This window comes from Mauremys reevesii, linkage group 7 (genome assembly GCF_016161935.1).
Source record: "Mauremys reevesii isolate NIE-2019 linkage group 7, ASM1616193v1, whole genome shotgun sequence".
Classification (NCBI taxonomy): domain Eukaryota; kingdom Metazoa; phylum Chordata; order Testudines; family Geoemydidae; genus Mauremys; species Mauremys reevesii.
In genome coordinates this window covers 32,034,921-32,051,937 of record NC_052629.1, presented here as the reverse complement: position 1 = coordinate 32,051,937, position 17,017 = coordinate 32,034,921, and the positions used below count along the sequence as shown (strand labels likewise).

General features: G+C 50.5%; 1 protein-coding gene and 2 long non-coding RNA genes across 5 annotated transcripts in view; 1 reads left to right on the top strand and 2 right to left on the bottom strand.

Annotated features, from left to right (window-relative positions):
• The first annotated feature begins 250 nt into the window (after nt 1-250).
• LOC120409571 overlaps nt 251-17,017 on the top strand; it is an 18,218-nt gene continuing 1,451 nt past the window's right edge. Inside the window, exons 1-2 of one of the 2 annotated variants that reach the window (XR_005601345.1) lie at nt 251-355; nt 16,167-16,463. This is a non-coding gene — a long non-coding RNA (uncharacterized LOC120409571). Of the gene's footprint in view, nt 356-4,012; nt 4,128-16,166; nt 16,464-17,017 lie in introns of those variants that run through there. The other variant, XR_005601344.1, reaches the window with a different exon arrangement.
• Nucleotides 289-2,226, bottom strand: FGFBP3 (fibroblast growth factor binding protein 3). Its single transcript, XM_039547911.1, has 2 exons — nt 2,131-2,226; nt 289-1,171 (listed from the first exon to the last, which is right to left on the bottom strand). The coding sequence occupies exon 2, from the start codon at nt 1,064-1,066 to the stop codon at nt 299-301; it is 768 nt and encodes a 255-aa protein (XP_039403845.1). The 5' UTR covers nt 1,067-1,171; nt 2,131-2,226; the 3' UTR covers nt 289-298.
• Nucleotides 8,201-17,017, bottom strand: part of LOC120409572 — a 24,989-nt gene continuing 16,172 nt past the window's right edge. The window contains exons 3-5 of one of the 2 annotated variants that reach the window (XR_005601346.1): nt 10,131-10,385; nt 9,257-9,434; nt 8,201-8,488 (exon numbers count right to left, since the gene is read on the bottom strand). This is a non-coding gene — a long non-coding RNA (uncharacterized LOC120409572). The remainder of the gene's footprint in view (nt 8,489-9,256; nt 9,435-10,130; nt 10,386-17,017) is intronic. The other variant, XR_005601347.1, reaches the window with a different exon arrangement.

Below are 17,017 nucleotides of genomic sequence, written 5' to 3'. Positions count from 1 at the left end.
TACACGCGCCCGGTGCTTGTTTAGTGTGGAAGGAAGGACTGGTCAGTCGTGTTAGCCAATAACCCCCCGTGCAAAGGCCTGGCCACAGCTCCCGCCCTGCCCCGGGCTTAGCAGCGGCTGCAGGGTTAGTACCAATGAGTAAGTTATACCCCTCCCCCCACCCGGGTGTCCCACGGCTGCACGCTCCTACCCCCAGCTCCGCCCCACCCACCCGCCTGGGCCCGACCCTTCCCCCCTCCCCGCCCGTCTCCCTCCTTCCTCGCCCCCCGCCGCCGCCGCCCCGTGCCCTCAGCGCGCCTCAGCCGTTCCAGAAGTTGACGAAGAAGCTGCAGAGCGAGTGCCACTGCTCCGCACAGTAGGTCTCGGCCAGGTCCTCGCTCAGCTCCGTGGGCGGCTCCGGGTTCCCCCCAGCCGTGGGCGGCCGCCGCTCGGGGGGCACCGGGAAGCCGGCTCCCCCTTTCCTCTTGCCCGCCTTGCCCCGCTTCTCCGGGGCACCAGCGTGTGCCCCGCTGCTCATCGCCTTGGCGCCGGGGGCCCCGGGCTGCTGCAGCGTAGGCGCTTCCTGGACACTGCCCCGGCCCTTGGCGTTGCCTCTGGCGGGGTCCCCGGCGGCCCCGGGCGCTGCAGGGCTGGGGCTGGCGGGTGCTAAGCGCAGCTGGGCCTCGGGCGGCCCGTTCTTGTTGCTGCAGAGCCGGGCTTTGAGCGGGCTGCTGTCCTGGCAGGGGCGGCGCTTCCGGCGCAGCTTGCCCAGGATCTGCTTCCAGTACTGGCGGCTCTTGGCGCTGTAGGCGGCGCAGCGCTCCGGCTGGCCCCGGTACGCGCACCGGAGCCCCTCGCTGCCGCCCTCTCCAGGCGCCTGGCAACTCAGCTGCAGCTCGGTGGCCTCCTCCCCTCGGACCAGCTGCCAGCTGCACACATGCTGCTCCCGGGTAGAGAACTGCCCGGCTTGCGCCCAGGGCGCGGGGCGCTCCGCTTTCTCACCAGCCCCTCGGGGCTGCCCGCTGGCGGCGCCCCCCAGGCAGCCCAGGAGCAGGAGGCTCAGTGGAAGGGCTCGGGAGACCCTCATCTCATTAGGTCAGTGGAGCTGCTGCGGCTGCCTTTTGTCATGCAAGTGCAGCAGGGATGGAGAGTCCCGGCGAAGGAGCGAGGGGCTCTCGGCATCCCCCGAGCCCTAGAGAGACAGACAGGGCGCACACTTAGCAGGAGCATGCAGCATAGCGACACAGCCACAGGCATGGCTAATTGTTATTAATATGCATCTCTCATCAAGCACACGCGCATCAGCATTGGGCATGTCCCACTAGATCAATCATAACTAGTTGTTTGGTCATTGTTATTATTTATGAAGCATTTATAACGCCTTTATTAAGCGTATCTGAAAGGTTGCTGAGACAGCGCCTTCAGTAATAATAGACATTAATACTTGTCATGAATATAGCTGTTTACTTCATATCTCCCTGCAAACATTAATTCATTAGTGCTCCCTAAATCCTAAGCAAATATAAGACCAAGGGATGTGCTGCTCTTTGTCAGAAAGGGTCATTCAGAAATCGGCACCTTTAATCACAGAAGGCACCACATCTCAGCACTCTCCACAGATGGGTGGTTTTACTATAAACTGTTTCTGTTCCTGAGGTATTCACTTTTGGTTTTATTACACAAACTTGAAATCGATATACTGAAGATAGATAATGCCATCATTTGCAATAACCAAACTCTGCTTTGTTTTTGCTTTGACATATTATGCTATGCAGATTGGTTCTTAGAACACCATCAATGGTAGACAAAGATTTTTCTCTACAATATTGTTTTCCTTACATATGATCTCTCTTTTTCCTTACATAGCTAAAGCAAGTTAACAACCTCTTCACTGCATTCTAAACTTCTCTTTGCTGTATCACCCAGTGCAAAATAAATTCTCTAAATTAGTTCAGTGCCAAAGCCTTAACAAACAGAAAGATGTTTGTAAATATGGATACAAGGCCACTAGCAACATGACTTGAGAACAAATCTCTTTCTAATTCTAGCATCAAAGATAATGTGCGGCCAGAATTCACTAACAAACCCATCTCAAAACAAAACTATTCCTCACAAGATCAGATCCTGTTTTCCTTCTTTGGTTAAACTTACCGTGCACTGTGTGAGGTGGAGTAGTCTATTAGAAAAGTGTGTGAGTCTGCATGTAGGATTAGTCTCTGTTAGAAGGGTGTATGGAGCATGAATCTATTATCAATAGCACAGGAGTGGCTACCCCAGGCTATGCCCCTCCCCAGCCTGGTGCATGCAAACATACACATACAACCACCCAGAGAGAGAGAGAGAGAGGGCATCTTTAAAACAGAACTTCTTTGACATGATGTTTAAACTATTCCACTCAATTATAAACCTATATGCTGCATGGTTTATAAGGCAGTGTGTTTAATTAATCAAATGTTATTCACTTGTTTGGTATGGTAGTGGGTTATTGACTCTTGTTTTATTTGGTTTGAGGAAACTGCAAAATAATGTTATAGAAAATATTCTTAGGGCTTGTTTACACTTGGAAATTGACTGATATAGCTATTTCAGAATAATTACTCTGGAATAATTTCTCATGTGGACACTCCTATTTTAGAATAAGAATTTGGTGACTTAAAGTGGACTTTGAAAGTGGATTAAGCTAAATCTGAAGAAGGCACTTCTATTCCAGAATAAGAGTGTCCACATAGGGAGTTATTCTGGTACAATGATTATTGCGCTCTATCTACATCAGGGTGAATCTTGCCCATTTTAATTAAACTCATATATTTTATAAACACTCATTTATTTAATTTGACTGAAAGTGTCTGCCCCTCAAGGTTTAAGCACTGGGATAGAATATAAAATACCTATCCTGTGCAAAACAACTGTAATGACAATGCCAGTCTAAGCCAGCCTGGATCTATATAACAAATCAATCTCCAACCAGACAATCACATTTGGGAAAAAAAAAACTCTACCGTTTCTAGAAGCAAGAGCAACCCCATTCCTCTCAGTCCTCCATGTATGTCTGAGGGAGCAGAAGGGCTACTAGAATATACATTACCAACAATTTCTCTATTCTCAAGACTTTAGGTACTTTTTGAAACTTATACATTTGACTGGTGAAATGTAAATTTTCTCAGAATAAAATAGTATGTGACAAGATATCTCAGAATGTTTTTCCTATATGTGCTTTTGCGATTTCTTCTTTAATTTTGGACTGTGACAGGGTGCTGTGAGCAGTTATAAACAGAGCCCATTTTGGGAGCCAGCACCCTGGTCACTTAGAACACACAGGACACTGGATGTTGTTAGAGTAGGAAGGCATTAAGTAGCGTGATTGAGTTTGGAAGGTCAGAGTCAGGGGCGGCTCTAGGCACCAGCGGGCCAAGCGCCCGGCAGGCGGCGGCATGGGGGGAGCGTTTGGGCTCGGTTCTGAGCTCGCGCCGCGCCGCGGCAGGTCCGGGGAGCCCAGGGAGCGAGGACCTGCGCCCAGCCATGGCCGCGGCGGGTCCGTCGTCCCTTCGCCTCTCGTCGCTCCCCGCCCGGCGGCGCGCCCGGCTCTCCAAGCAGCCCTCCCCCGATGCGCCCCGGAGGCGGGGGACCGGAGCTGCGGGAGCGACTGGGGGGGGCGGCGCGCGCGCGCGCTGCCGCGGCCAGCGCGGCAGCGTGAGCCGCCCCTGGTCAGAGTGCATCTACATAGGGATCAAAACAAAACTGATTAGCCCAGGTCAGCTCATGGGGTGAAAAACTCAGGGTTAAAAATTGCTGTGTAGACATTTGGGTTCAGGCAGGACCCTGTAAAGATGAAGGGTCCTGCCTGAGCCCAAACAGCTACACTGCAATTTTTAGCCATTCAGCCCAAGACCCATGAGTCTGAGTCAGCTGACCTGGCCCAGCTGGGGCTGTAGGTCTTTTATCCCTCTGTAGATGTACCCTTAGAGGCGATCAGTTGCACCTGTAGGGAGTATAATGAGCTAATTAGCTCACTAGCTGGATAGGTTGCAGGAAAAAACCAAGCTGTATAAAAGACTGAGCCAGGGCTCAGGAAAGGATCTCTGTAACCATACTGCATTGTACCTGGAACTTAAGGCAAGAAATAATAATAGTAAAGATACTTGGCAAAGGTACAGTGAGTGTGCTGTATAATCATCAAAAGGGTTTCTAGGGTTGGAGGGAAAGGCTGCCTACATGGTGGGTGTGTGGGTGTGTGTGAGAGTGAGAATTGTGGTAGCACTTAAGAGCCCCAGTAATGGACCTGTCCCCCATGGTGCTGGAACTGTACAAACAGAACAAAAAGACAGCTCCTTCCCCAAAGTACTTACATAAATAATAATCTAATACCTGTTCTTCCAGCTAGTATTTTCTTCTGTATTAGTACTAATACTTCTAGAACAGTTATCAATAGCTGCCATGACTGAAAATATAATTTATGGTCCTGTTCCTGTATTTTTTGTGTATTCAAAACTCTGGTTAACTTCAGCTGGAAGTCCTATTAGAATTCCAGATATGCAAGCAAGGTATGGTCTGAACTAGTGTTTTTGCCTGATTTACAAATAGCTATAGTATGAATTAAAGGAGTCTCACATTCACATCTATATTATAAATTCTGTACAAAAATGTATTAGATCTGTAAGCATATCCAAAGAGCTTGTTGTTATGATATCAAGGTGCTGTACATGAGTTACAGAAAATCAGTATGATTAGGTTAGAAGTGACAGGCAATTTTGCATTCTGCTCTTTGGTTAATCATTGGCTTCTGTTGTGGAGTGTGCTCCCACATTTTCTTCTACTTCAGTTGGTTAGTGAATGTTTTGAAGAGCTGGGACTTGATCTTGTTTTTCTGTGAAGCACATTATTGTTGACACTGAACAACAAGTGCATAAAATAGAATAGCACAGCATTTTTTGAAGTTGTCAGTGGTATAGAACCTCATTGATATCTTTTGGGAGTTCTCCTTGGCTTTAGGCCAGCTGTTGAGAAGGCTCATCTGCAAACTCCCTTGAGTTCAAACCTGGGTTCTGTTAGTCCAAATCCACTAAATGATCATCAGTATTAAAAAGAGAGGCAATCTTTGAGATATCTGGGTCCTATTCCATTGAGGGCTTAGTAGATGAGTACCTGAAATTGACTTGGATCTAGTAGTAAGTAGAGAACCAGTGCAATTTGTGCAGAGACAGTATCATATGCCTTCTGCTCATCCAGCTCAGGAAATAGGTGGCTGAGTTACGCAACAGCCATAAATTCTTCATGAAATTTTTGTTAAGACCCACATAGAGTGAAGATGCTTGCTCAGCTTGTTTTTTGCCTTTTTATAACACTCCCAAGCGATGGCAATTTGAATTTACGGTATATACTCGTTCATAAGCCGAATAGTTTTGGTTAAAAAGTGGCGCATCAAAAAGTGGGGGGTGGCTTATAAACAGGTCTACATCAAAATCTGATGATTTTAAACTCTATGGAATCATTGAATTGAATATCTAATACATTGCCGTTTTGTTTACCCAGAGCGTCTGCAGGCATGCGCACCACTTTCTGAAGCTCCCATTGGCTAGGAACAGCGAACCGCGGCCACAGGGAGCTGAGGGGCTCTGTACCTGCAGACACTCCAAGTAAACAAAACGTCCCGACCCGCCAGTGGCTTACCTTGACGTCCGGGAGCCAAAGTTTGCCAACCCCTGAAATATAAGGTCGGCTTATGAAAGGATCATACAGCTTTTGCTATTTTTACCTAACCATCTTGGGGTGGAGGGGCGGCTTATAAACAAACGGGCTAATGAACAAGTATATACGGTAATTTACACGGTAATTTACTATATGCCATTGAGCCCTTTGTGCTAATATATTACTACAAAAATAAAATAGAATTGCAAAAATCACTAAAATATACAGTAAAATCTTTCACTGCAGGACTGAGATGACTTAAAATTAATCCCAATTGAGGGGACTTAGCAGTTATGTGCCATACCACATGAATGCCAATGAGTGTGAGGGAAAAATAGGAAATGAGTTTAGTGATATGAGTTACGTGGAGAGCAAGTGTAGTGCCAGTCTAGTCAGATTCTGGTTGTGGCTTTTATGTTTGTTCTCTATTTGTAACTCTTGAATTAATCTTATTTTTGTAATAAAACAATTATTTTCCAAGTACCATGATTGCTTTTTTGGGTCGATACTTGTAAGAAATTTGTACTAGCATTCATGATGATTTTCTTTCCATGGACATAATTGGGAACAATACTTGAGGGCTGTGCTTGGGAACATTCATCCAAATGTTTGCAAATAAACAGGGTGAAACCACCTGCTGATTCAAATAAGTGGTATGCACAAATATTTGTTGTTGGATTATCCCAGTTCTAGCTCAGTGGGAAAAATACAACCTGCATTTAGGCCACTTCCTACAGCACCTGGAGATCTCCAATCTCAGTTCTGACCTGTTCCAGTGCTTCTTAGTTTGAGATTCGCTTGAAGCTGCATGGCTGCAGACATTTTACTAAAATCACAGGCAGCTAATCACCCACTACCTGTAGTTTCATACTTTTTAAATAGTTGCTGTAAGGCAGTTGCAGTTCTCTCCCTGGCCATCAGGGAGGGAGACCCCGCCCTCTTGCTGCAATGCTCCTAAAGTGACTCCCTTCACGGGGGAATAGCTGACAGGCTGCCACCCCTAACAGTGAGGTGGCAGAGGGGATGCAGGCCCACCCCCTCCACTGCATCCCAGCCCAAGGCCCTAACAGTAGTGGAGTGGTCCACCACTGGGTCAGCAGGGAAATCTGGCCACAACACACTGGCCGTTTTCTAGTCAGTAACACAGTCAAAGCCTATTTGGCTTCCCTGTGCTCCTTTCTACACTCCCGATCTGGGGGTACTTGGGTTCCGGGTTGTCGTCCATCTCGCTGGGGGTAAACGGCTAGAGGGAGCCCCAACAGCACCTCTGAGTTCTTGGTATCTGGCAGCTCTGGCAGTTCTTCGAGTGATTGCTCATGTGTATTCCACAGTAGGTGTGCATGCTCACCACGTGCACCGGTGCCGGAAGTTTTTCCCCGAGCAGTACCTGTAGGGGGGAGCGCCCCCCGTGACCCCTGGAGTGGCGCCTGCCTGGCACGGTATAAGGGGAGCTGCGCACTCCCCCCACCCTCAGTTCCTACTTGCCGCCAGTGAAGGTGCATTGGAATTGCTCTGCTCCAGCTTTGCTGTAGCTTGTCCCCAGAACTGTTCGTTGGTTCAACATTAGTACCTGTAGTTAGTTAGCTGTTTGGTTAGTTTAGTTAGTCAGTGAGCCTGGGCCAGGGCATGCCTCGTGACCCGGGGTTTAAGTCATGCGGCTCTTGCAGGCATTCTGTGCCAAGGAGCAACCCGCACACACACTGTTTGTGCTGCTTGGGAGAAACCCATATCAGTGAAAGGTGGAAGATTTGCAAGTCGTTTAAGCCTCGGACCAAAAGAGAAAGGGACATTAGGCTCCGGGCCATCCTGATGGAGTCGTCACTGACCCCAACCCCGGCATGCCACTCCGAACTGGTACCCGGCATCGGTACGCAGTGACCCACCAGTACCATCGACCAATTGGCACCACTCCCCACACACAGGGCACAGCAAGAGGGCCAAAAGACTCCCTCCTCGCAGCAGCACGAGGGAAATCTGGGACATATGGGGCAGTCCTTGATCCCCACCGGGCCCCAGGCCTCCTACATGACCGTCAATGCAGTTCCTGCTTGGCCTCCCGCTCCAAGTCTCCACCAAGACATTGCAGCCACAGGCATTGATCGCTGGCGTCTCGCCATCGTGGGTCCGCCCATCGCGGCCGCTCGTGGAGCAGCTATTACCGTCGGTACCAGTCCTCCACATCGAGATTGTGGTCCCATGGCTGTCATAGATCCCAGCATCACCGCTCCTCCTGGTCCAGGGACAGCAGCGGATCTTACGCCAGACCGGTCTCCATCCGTAGCTATCCCTCGATGGGCCAGGCCGGCCAACCTTGTTGGCCCCCATCTCTAAAAAGGTGGAACGTAAGTCCTTTGTACCCACTAAAGGGCACAAGTACTTGTATATCCACCCGGCGCCCAACTCCTCAGTGGTCGAGTCGGTCAACCATAGGGAATGGCAGGATCAGCCAGCCCTGACTGCAAAGAACAAAGACTCTCGGAGACTGATCTCTTTCGGAAGGAAAATTTATTCATCTTCAAGCTTCCAGTTACGGGTGGCGAACCATCAGGCTCTCCTGGGCTGGTACAAATTCAATCTGTGGGGCTCCCTGCCTAAGTTTGAGGACTCCCTCCATGAGCACAATAGGAAGGAGTTTAAAGCGCTAGTGGAGGAAGGCACAGCGGCTGCTAGGGCGTCCCTGCAGGCAGCTTCGGATTCTGCGGACACGGCCGCACGATCAGTGGCCTCTGCGGTGTCCATGAGATGGGCATCATGACTCCTACTCTCCGGGCTGTCCAGCGAAGCGCAGTCTTCCATCCAGGATCTCCCGTTTGATGGGAAAGCTCTGTTTGCGGAGGAAGCAGATACAAGGCTGCATGGCATGAAAGACTCCCGCACGATCCTCCAGACTCTGGGCCTCTATGTTCCAGCTCTGGCAAAACCTAAATTCAAGCCGCAGCAGACTCCCACCCAGGCCTCCCTCCCGAAGTACGAGGCCACCCATAAGAAGCAGCAGGACTATAAGAGACACCCTAAGAGGCAGTCTGAGGAAAAGACGTTTTTGATGGGATGCTCAGGGGCACCCCGCCAGTCCCCATTGGGGATCCACCCCCAATAAAGCTTCCCTTTTCCAACCAGTTCTGTGCTTTCCTCCTGGAGTGGTTGTGGCTAGCCTCAGACCGATGGGTCCTCAACACCATTTCCCGGGGTTACACCCTCCAGTTTACTTCCTTCCTATCCAACCACCCCCGCCCCCGTTCTTCTTGAGGGGACCCCCTCGCACAAAGCTCTGCTCGAGCAGGAGGTGGGGCAGCTCCTTGGCCTAGGGGTGATAGAGGCGGTGCCCGAGGAGTTAATGGGCAAGGGGTACTACTCCCATTATTTCCTTATTCCAAAGGCCAGAGGGGGGCTCAGGCCCATCCTGGACCTGCGAGGCCTGAACCAGTACATGGTGAAGCTCAAGTTCCGCATGGTCTCCCTGGCCTCCATCATCCCCTCCCTGGATCCCGGGGACTGATACGCTGTCCTCGATTTACAGGACCCGTACTTCCACATCCACATATTTGAGGGGCACAGACACTTCTTCTCTTTCATGGTGGGACAGAATCATTACCAATTCAAGGTCCTTCCATTTGGTCTGTCCACTGCCCCCAGGGTGTCGGTGGTAGCGGCCTATCTCAGATGGCGGTGTCCAGTTATTCCCCTATCTGGACTGGCTTGTCAGGGGCACCTCCCAGTCACGGGTGAGGGATCACGTGGCGCTCCTCCTGTCCACGTGCACCGGCTTGGACCTGTTGGTAAACACCACCAAGTCCACGTTAGTCCTGGTCCAGCACACAGAGTTTATCAGGGCACTCCTGACGCAGAATCGGCCAGGGTCTCTCTCCTGCCAGACAGATTCGAGACCCTGAAAGGTCTCATAGGCTCAGTCACATGGTTCCTGGTGACAACAGCAAGGGTTTGCCTGCAATTCTTGGGTCACATGTCAGCGTGCATATATGTGGTCTGTCATGCCAAACTCAGGATGAGGCCCCTCCACCTCTGGCTGGCCTCAAAGTTCTCCCAGGCCACGGACAGGATGGACAAGGTCCTCACTGTGCCAGACTCTGTGATCGCCTCCCTACGGTGGTGGTCTGCCCCAAACACCATGCTCCAAGGGGTCCCGTTCAGGGACAAGGCTCCGTTGTTGGAGCTGGTGTCCAAAGCGTCGGACCTGGGTTGGAGGGCCCACGTGGGGAACTTTCAGACCCAAAGTCTGTAGTCAGCTCAAGACCTGACCCTACATATAAATGTCAAGGAGCCCCGGGGGGTGCGGCTGGTGTATTTGGCCTTCCGCTCCCACCTAGAGGGCAAGGTAGTCAGGGTCCTCATGGACAACACAGCCTCGATGTTCTATATCAACAGTCAAGGTGGGGCCTGATCCTCTGCCCTCAGGATGTGGGACTTATGTATAGCCCATGACATTCACCTGAAGGCCTTCCACCTACCTGGCGCCCGGAACGCTTGAGCAGGGACTTTTCCTCGCAACACAAGTGGTTCCTCCACCTGGAAGTGGCCCACCAGCTCTTCCAAAGGTGGGAAACTCCCCAGGTGGACCTATTCGCGACTCAGCAGAACCGGCGATGCCCCCAGTTCTGCTCCAGGGGAGGCCTGGGGAGGCACGCTATCTCCGATGCCTTTCTCCTGTCCTGGTCAGGCCGGCTTCTCTATGCCTTTCCCCAGTTCTCCCAATCAGCAGGGTCCTGGAGAAGATAAAGTTGGACAAGGCCCAGGTCCTCCTCATTGCCTTGGCATGGCCCAGGCAGCATTGATACGAGACCCTCATGGGCCTGGCGGTAGCTCCGCCATGGCTGTTAACGCTCTGCCCGGACCTGCTCTCTCAGGACCAGGGCTGCCGCCTCCACCCCAACCCAGGGGCTCTTCATCTCATGGCATGGCTGCTCAGTGGTTAGGTGGAGAGGAACAGACGTGCTTGGACCAGGTTCAGCATGTCCTCCTCAAAAATAGACAGCCCTCCACTCGCCTTGCTTATTTGGTGAAGTGGTCCCAATTTTCTAGGTGGGCGGCGGACCAGGGTATCTCCCCAGTGACCCAGCTTATCCTTGATTACCTCCTCCACCTGAAGACCCAGGGCCCTCATCAGTCAGGGTGCACCTGGCAGCCATATCAGACTTCCATCTGCTGGTGCACGGTCACATGGTATTTTCCCATGCTATGACTGGCCGGTTCCCTAAGGGTTTGGACCGTCTTTTTCCATATTCTAGATCCCCAGTCCCACAGTGGGACCTAAACCTGGTGTTGGCTCATCTCATGGGGCCCCCGTTTGAACCACTGGCCATGTGCTCCTGGTCTCACCTCTCGTGGAAGGTGGGCTTCCTGGTTGCAAGCATGTCAGCCAGGTGAGTCTCGGAGCTCAGGGCCCTGACCTCTGAGCCGTCTTTCATAAGGACAAGGTCCAGCTCCGCCCACACCCCACGTTCCTCCCGAAGGTGGTCTCTGCCTACCATGTGGGTCAGGACATTTTTCTACCGGTCCTCTGCCCCAAGCCTCACTTGTCCAGTGAGGAGCGCCATCTCCACACGCTCGATATGTGGCAGGCTCTGGCTTTCTACCTCGAGCGGACTAAGCCGTTTAGAAAGTCCTCGCAACTGTTCGTTGCTTCAGCTAAGCGCTTGAAGGGCCAGCCAATTTCTCTCAGAGGCTGTCCAATTGGATCACTTCATGCATCCGTTCCTGTTATGAATTGGCGGGTGTTCCCTCGCCGCCCATTGTGAGGGCACACTCGACTCGAGCGCAGGCCTTGTCGGCTGCCTTCATGGCCCACGTCCCCATTCAGGATATTTGTAGGGCTGCCACATGGTCTTTGGTTCACATGTTCACCTCACACTGTGCAATCATCCCCCAGACCAGGGATGATGCTGGGTTTGGCAGAGCTGTTCTCCATCCCGGGAACTTGTGAACTCCTACCCACTTCCAACAGATATAGCTTGGAATCACCTATTGTTGAATACATACGAGCAATCCCTCGAAGAAGAAGAAAAGACCGTTACCTTTTCCGTAACTGGTGTTGCTCATGTCTATTCCACATCCCACCCTCCTTCCCCTCTGTCGGAGTTGTCTGGCAAGAAGGAACTGAGGGTGGGGGGAGCGTGCAGCGCCTCTTATACTGCGCCATGGAGGCGTCACTCCAGGTTGTCGCGGAGGGGGCGCTCCCCCCTACAGGTACTGCTAGGGGAAAAACTTCCGGTGCACGTGACGAGCACGTACATCTATTGTGGAATAGACATGAGCAACACATCTCGAAGAACACCAGTTACGGAAAAGGTAACTGTCTTTTCCTCTGGGTCTCTGGCGCTGTAGTGGCCTCCGTCGGCTCCAAGCTCCAGCAGCCAGGGGGAGACATCCTGCTCCTCTAGCAGCACTCCTCCCGCTGAGTTGGAGGGCCTGCCTTTTATAGTTCCAGTTCCTGTCCCACTTCTGCTTCCAACAGGGCAGCCACGGGTATCCTGGTTCTGCCCACCTGGGGGCAGTTGCAGTTCTCTCCCCATCTGTCAGGGAGGGAGACGTGTCCCCTCTCACTACAGTTGCAAAACTATACGGCTGCTTGTTCCTGGTTAGGACCCATGGACCTATAACTGTGCAGCATGGCCCATGCAGCTGCACTTCCCCCCGCAGTCCTGCGAGCTCCTGGAAGAAAGAAATTGATGGGAAGGGTCCCCCAGAAACGAAGATGGCAGGAGCAGAGACATGCAGCTACAGCAGAGTGGGAGGTACTTTGGATGCTGATTATGTCATCAGTGCCTGAGGGCTGTGTTTGGCTTTTACTCTGGACATTCTTTCCCCTCTGCTGCTTGGCTGTTTGCACCAACTCCTTCCCACCCCCTTCCTAGTCGTTGCTTTATTTCAGCCTCCCTCAGCCTGCCCTCCATAGCCCCCATCTTCCATCCTCTTCTCCTTTTCCCTTTTACCCCTCCCTTCAATGTCCCCCTCTCCTTTCCTTTGTCTCTCTCTTTAGCTAACCTCCTCTCTACAAAACCCCACCTCAAAAATGAACAAACAAACATTGGTTGTAACATATTTGCAGCCCAAAAGTTCCCTCAGAGCAGAGACTTTCTCTTAACTATATCTGTACAGTGCGTAGCACACTGGGGCCCTGGTCTTAGGGGCTTGAGCGATTACCATAATACCAAGTAATAACAAATTGTACCTCAATTTAAAAATACAGATGTACTCTACAGTAGTGATCCAAAACACCGTAGTAACCGTATTCTAAATTGTAATGTTGTTGGCCAATATATTGTCGTGTGCAGTATTGTTCCAAAACCCTACAGTTCAGAATGTGATGTGGCACCACAAGGCCAATTTTCTGTCTTTGGAAATGCTGGTTGCTCACCAGTTGCTTCCGAAAGAGCACTGTATCTCAGCACAAGAGAGACATCTAGTGTCAAGCACTAAAAACCAGACACAAGTTTCATACCTGAAAGTAAATTGCACAGGCATGCAGTAGAGATGAATCTGAGCTGAAATAACTGCTGCTTGTGCATACAACAAAACATTTCGGTACTCCATATCTATCAAGAATATTTTTCTATCCAAGTCCTGCTGCATTGTGTTCTCCTAGTCTCTTATATTAACTCTCTTCTTTTGACCGGTATCATCATCAGATTTTATTACCACATGTCCCTTTCTTTAAGTCCATGATAATTAAGCCCATTCAGTGCAGTAGCTGTGCTTCAGTAATGCCTGTAGTGCAGACATGGCTTAAAACACTGAATTTGTTCACTGTGCCTGCAGTTAAAGCAAGACTCAAATACGGGTGACTTGTAATGTGGTATATCTTGTAATGAGCTGCCATCTTGTTCTCCAGAATCTACACTTTTTTTTTCTAAAAAGAGAATTTATAGTAAGGGGGAAAATCTTGACATGACCCAATCTAAATGGATGAAGTGCTTGCCTGCATCTGCAGAGAGTGTGAAACAAGTACCAAGAGGAGTGAACTGTCCCATTCATTTCAATGGGTTATTAATGCAATTGCTAGTTAAAAACCTTTGGCATGTCTACATTGCTGACTATTTCACTACTGTCAAAGCATGTAAGAAAGGATAAAGGCGATCATGGGACCTTCTCAATCCACTGAGTGGCAACTCATTTTGGCGGATGGTGTTTGGGAAAGGATCGCCACTTTGTCTCACCACCCAGTCTGACCTGTGGAGCCAAGGAGAGGAGCAGAGTCCTGTGGTGCATCTGAGCCTCATCAAGTCAGAGCCATCCCACAGAGTCCAGTGGGGCATCCATACTTCCTAATAACCCAGTCCTGCTGCCTCCCAGAGCAATAGGAGCCAGGCCTATCCTGGTGGTGAGTGCAAGACCAGATGGTTTATCCTGGGATTTAATGGCTGCTGTTCTTTTTTCTGCAGATTCAGGAAGACATCACAGCATAACTTACATTTGGGTCACATTTTCAAGCTTTCGTTTCCAACCATAACAGCTCTATAATGGGGCTTGTATACATGGGGCCACTCAGGAAAATTAATCTGACTTAACTTTTATAGTAGATAATTAAATCACTGTAACTCTTATGTGGACATGCTGATTCAGAATTAAAGTGACTTAAATTTGGTTTAGCTTAATTTACAAAATGAGTTAATGTCTTGAATTGACCTAAACTGAATTAAGGCGACTTCAATTCTGAATAAAAGCATCCACGCATGGTTTAATGTGGTTTAAATATCCACAGTTTTCATTAATGGATTTCATTTGGATTAATTTTCCTGAGTATACCTGTGTAGACAAGTCCATAGTTAGTCATTTTTAAGGAAAGTTTGATTCTGACTTCATCACATGACACTGGGAGCTTGGGTCTTATGCATATGTTCTATTGTGCCTGTACCAATATGTCTAAGAGTATATCTGAACTCTGCTGAAGAGACTTGCCCGTAGAGCAGGGGTAGGCAAACTACGGCCCATGGGCCGGATGCGGCCCACGGGATTGCCCCCTGTGGCACTGCAGCCCTGCGCCACTCTGGGAAGAGGCTGACACCATGTCCCTGCAGCCCTGGGGGAGGGGGGGCAGAGGGCTGAGTGTGCTGGCCTTGCCTGTGGGTCCCTCCCCCGAAGCTCCCATTGGCCAGGAACAGGAAACTGCAGACAATGGGAGCTTCAGGGGAGGTACCCACAGGCAAGGGCAGAGCTCTCAGCCCTCTGCCTCCCCTCCCCCCAGGGGTCGCAGGGACATAGTGCTGGTTGCTTCCCTGAGCGGCGCGGCTCTGGTGCGCGCCACTGCCACCCCAGAGCCACTCCAGGTAAGCGTTGCTGGGCTGCAGCCTGTACCCTGAACCCATCCTGCAGCCCATACCTTGAACCCATCCTGCACCCCCTCACCCCAACTCCCTGCCCTGAGCCCCCTGCCTGCACCCAACCCCCTCCTGCACCCCAACCCCCTGCCCTGAATCCCCTCCTGCACTGTGCACCCCTCCCTGCACCCCAATCCCCTGCCCTGAGCCCCCTCATACACCCCGCACCCCTCCTCTGCCCCAACTCCTTGCCCTGAGCCCCTTCCTGCACACCCCACCCCCTCCACACCCCACACTCCCTCCTGCACCCCAACCCCTTGCTCCAGCCCTACATTCATGGCTCTGCGTGCATTTTCCCCACTCATATGTGGCCTTCAGGCCAAAAAGTTTGCCCACCCCTGCTGTAGAGCATATGTGATATTTTCTGCTTTTGTTCAACCTAGTGTGAATAGCATCTCGGTTGTTGACTTGTGAATTTCACTGAACATTTTGAGGTTAGGTGACTTGTGTAAGGTCACAGTCATTTGAAGAGGTGAGAACAGAAATCAGGTCTCCCAAGCTTCAACTTTAACAACTACATAAAGTTGCCTTCCCTATTTGTGCAACTTTTCTACTTTAGAAAAACTCAGATCAGAGCTCTAGCGCAATCTTTTCTGATACTAACACAATATAGGCTTTATATTTGTAATGAGTATTATTCTAGCTAGTTCTTACTCCATGGGCTAGAAAGCTATCTTCAGTTTATAGGCAATTTCATCCATGTGGTGGCTATTGCACAATTGTAACATGTAACAAACTTGGGTTTGTTTGGACCACGGACACATATAAAAATGTTGATCTTGGACACCTAGTTGGGCAAATCTTATTTTTATGAATGTTTCTCCTGAAATCACTGGGAATAATATCTAGTTCCCATTATTTTAGTCTTTAAGAATTACTGTTAATGACCGCAAGTGCAGCCATGCTTCAAAACATAAGGTAGCTGCAATTTCCAGTCCTAAGCATGCAGACAAGCAGGCAGTGTTAAGAACTCAGATGATTCAGAAGCCTAGGTAATTGTTTTTAAATATGTAATATATACACATAACATTTTAAGCATCATGCATTGCTTCATAATGACCTGACCATTTCTTAAATTAGCACATTCTTATCTCCCTCCCCATCCCCCCCCAAAACATACTCCTTGTATAAGAGAACGGGGTCAGACTTAAATAAATGCTTGTCTTTCAGGGAAATACACTGACTGTGATGAAGCAGAGAAGCTGCCTGCCAGCACGGTAGGGGTTAAGGAGAGCCTTTGGGCCCAGCTAGCCCTGCCCATCATACCTGCAGCCAATGCCAGGCCTGGAGCGGGGAGAAAAGGAGAGAGCCAGTTCAAGGCTAACTGGTGAAGAGGCAGGAGCTAGCTACGGTGCTACTTGAAAGAAGGACCACTAGCCTGCTAGACAAGACAGCCACCAGGGAGCTCGTTCTGTCTCTCAGCCAAGGGAGACTGTGGAGGAGACCTCAGAACTTCCAGAAATTGAGGTAACTGGGTGACTGCAGCCCAGAGACATTGTGCGGTTTGGCTTCACCAAACTCATGGTTGCCCTGCCCGAAGGAGCCTGGGACTGCAGCAGGGCACTCCCCAGATCCATTGGAGGGTGCCATGGGAGACAAGCTGCCCCAGCAAACTGGACACTAGGGGCCACCCCTCAAACTGAAGGGACTCTGGTAGGAATTAGCCCAGGGCAGTGGCTTTTGGACTTCCTTCTTGGAGTTCCCCCTGTTCAGGGGTCGACTCATACAGGGCCCTGTGGAGTGGGAGGGCATGGGTCCCCTTACCTCTGCTTTCTGAAAGACTGAGGCATGTTGATCAGGGAAACAAGGGCTGGACATCAGGCGTGCCAATCCCTACACTGCCTGACCCTCCAAGCCCCCTGTTACATTGACTTACCTGATTAGCTATTTTGTGCATTATGAGGCAAGCCAGGCTGGGTGCTCGGCAGCTGTGCACAGTACAGAGGCAGGAGTCTAAAGATTCCCCAGCCTGCCCCTCCTGCAGAGTAAAAACACACTCTTGCACTGCAGAGGGAGCTACA

Excerpts from the sequence above, each read along its gene's own strand:
- FGFBP3 (XM_039547911.1), bottom strand. The coding sequence starts at position 1,066 with ATGAGGGTCTCCCGAGCCCTTCCACTGAGCCTCCTGCTCCTGGGCTGC.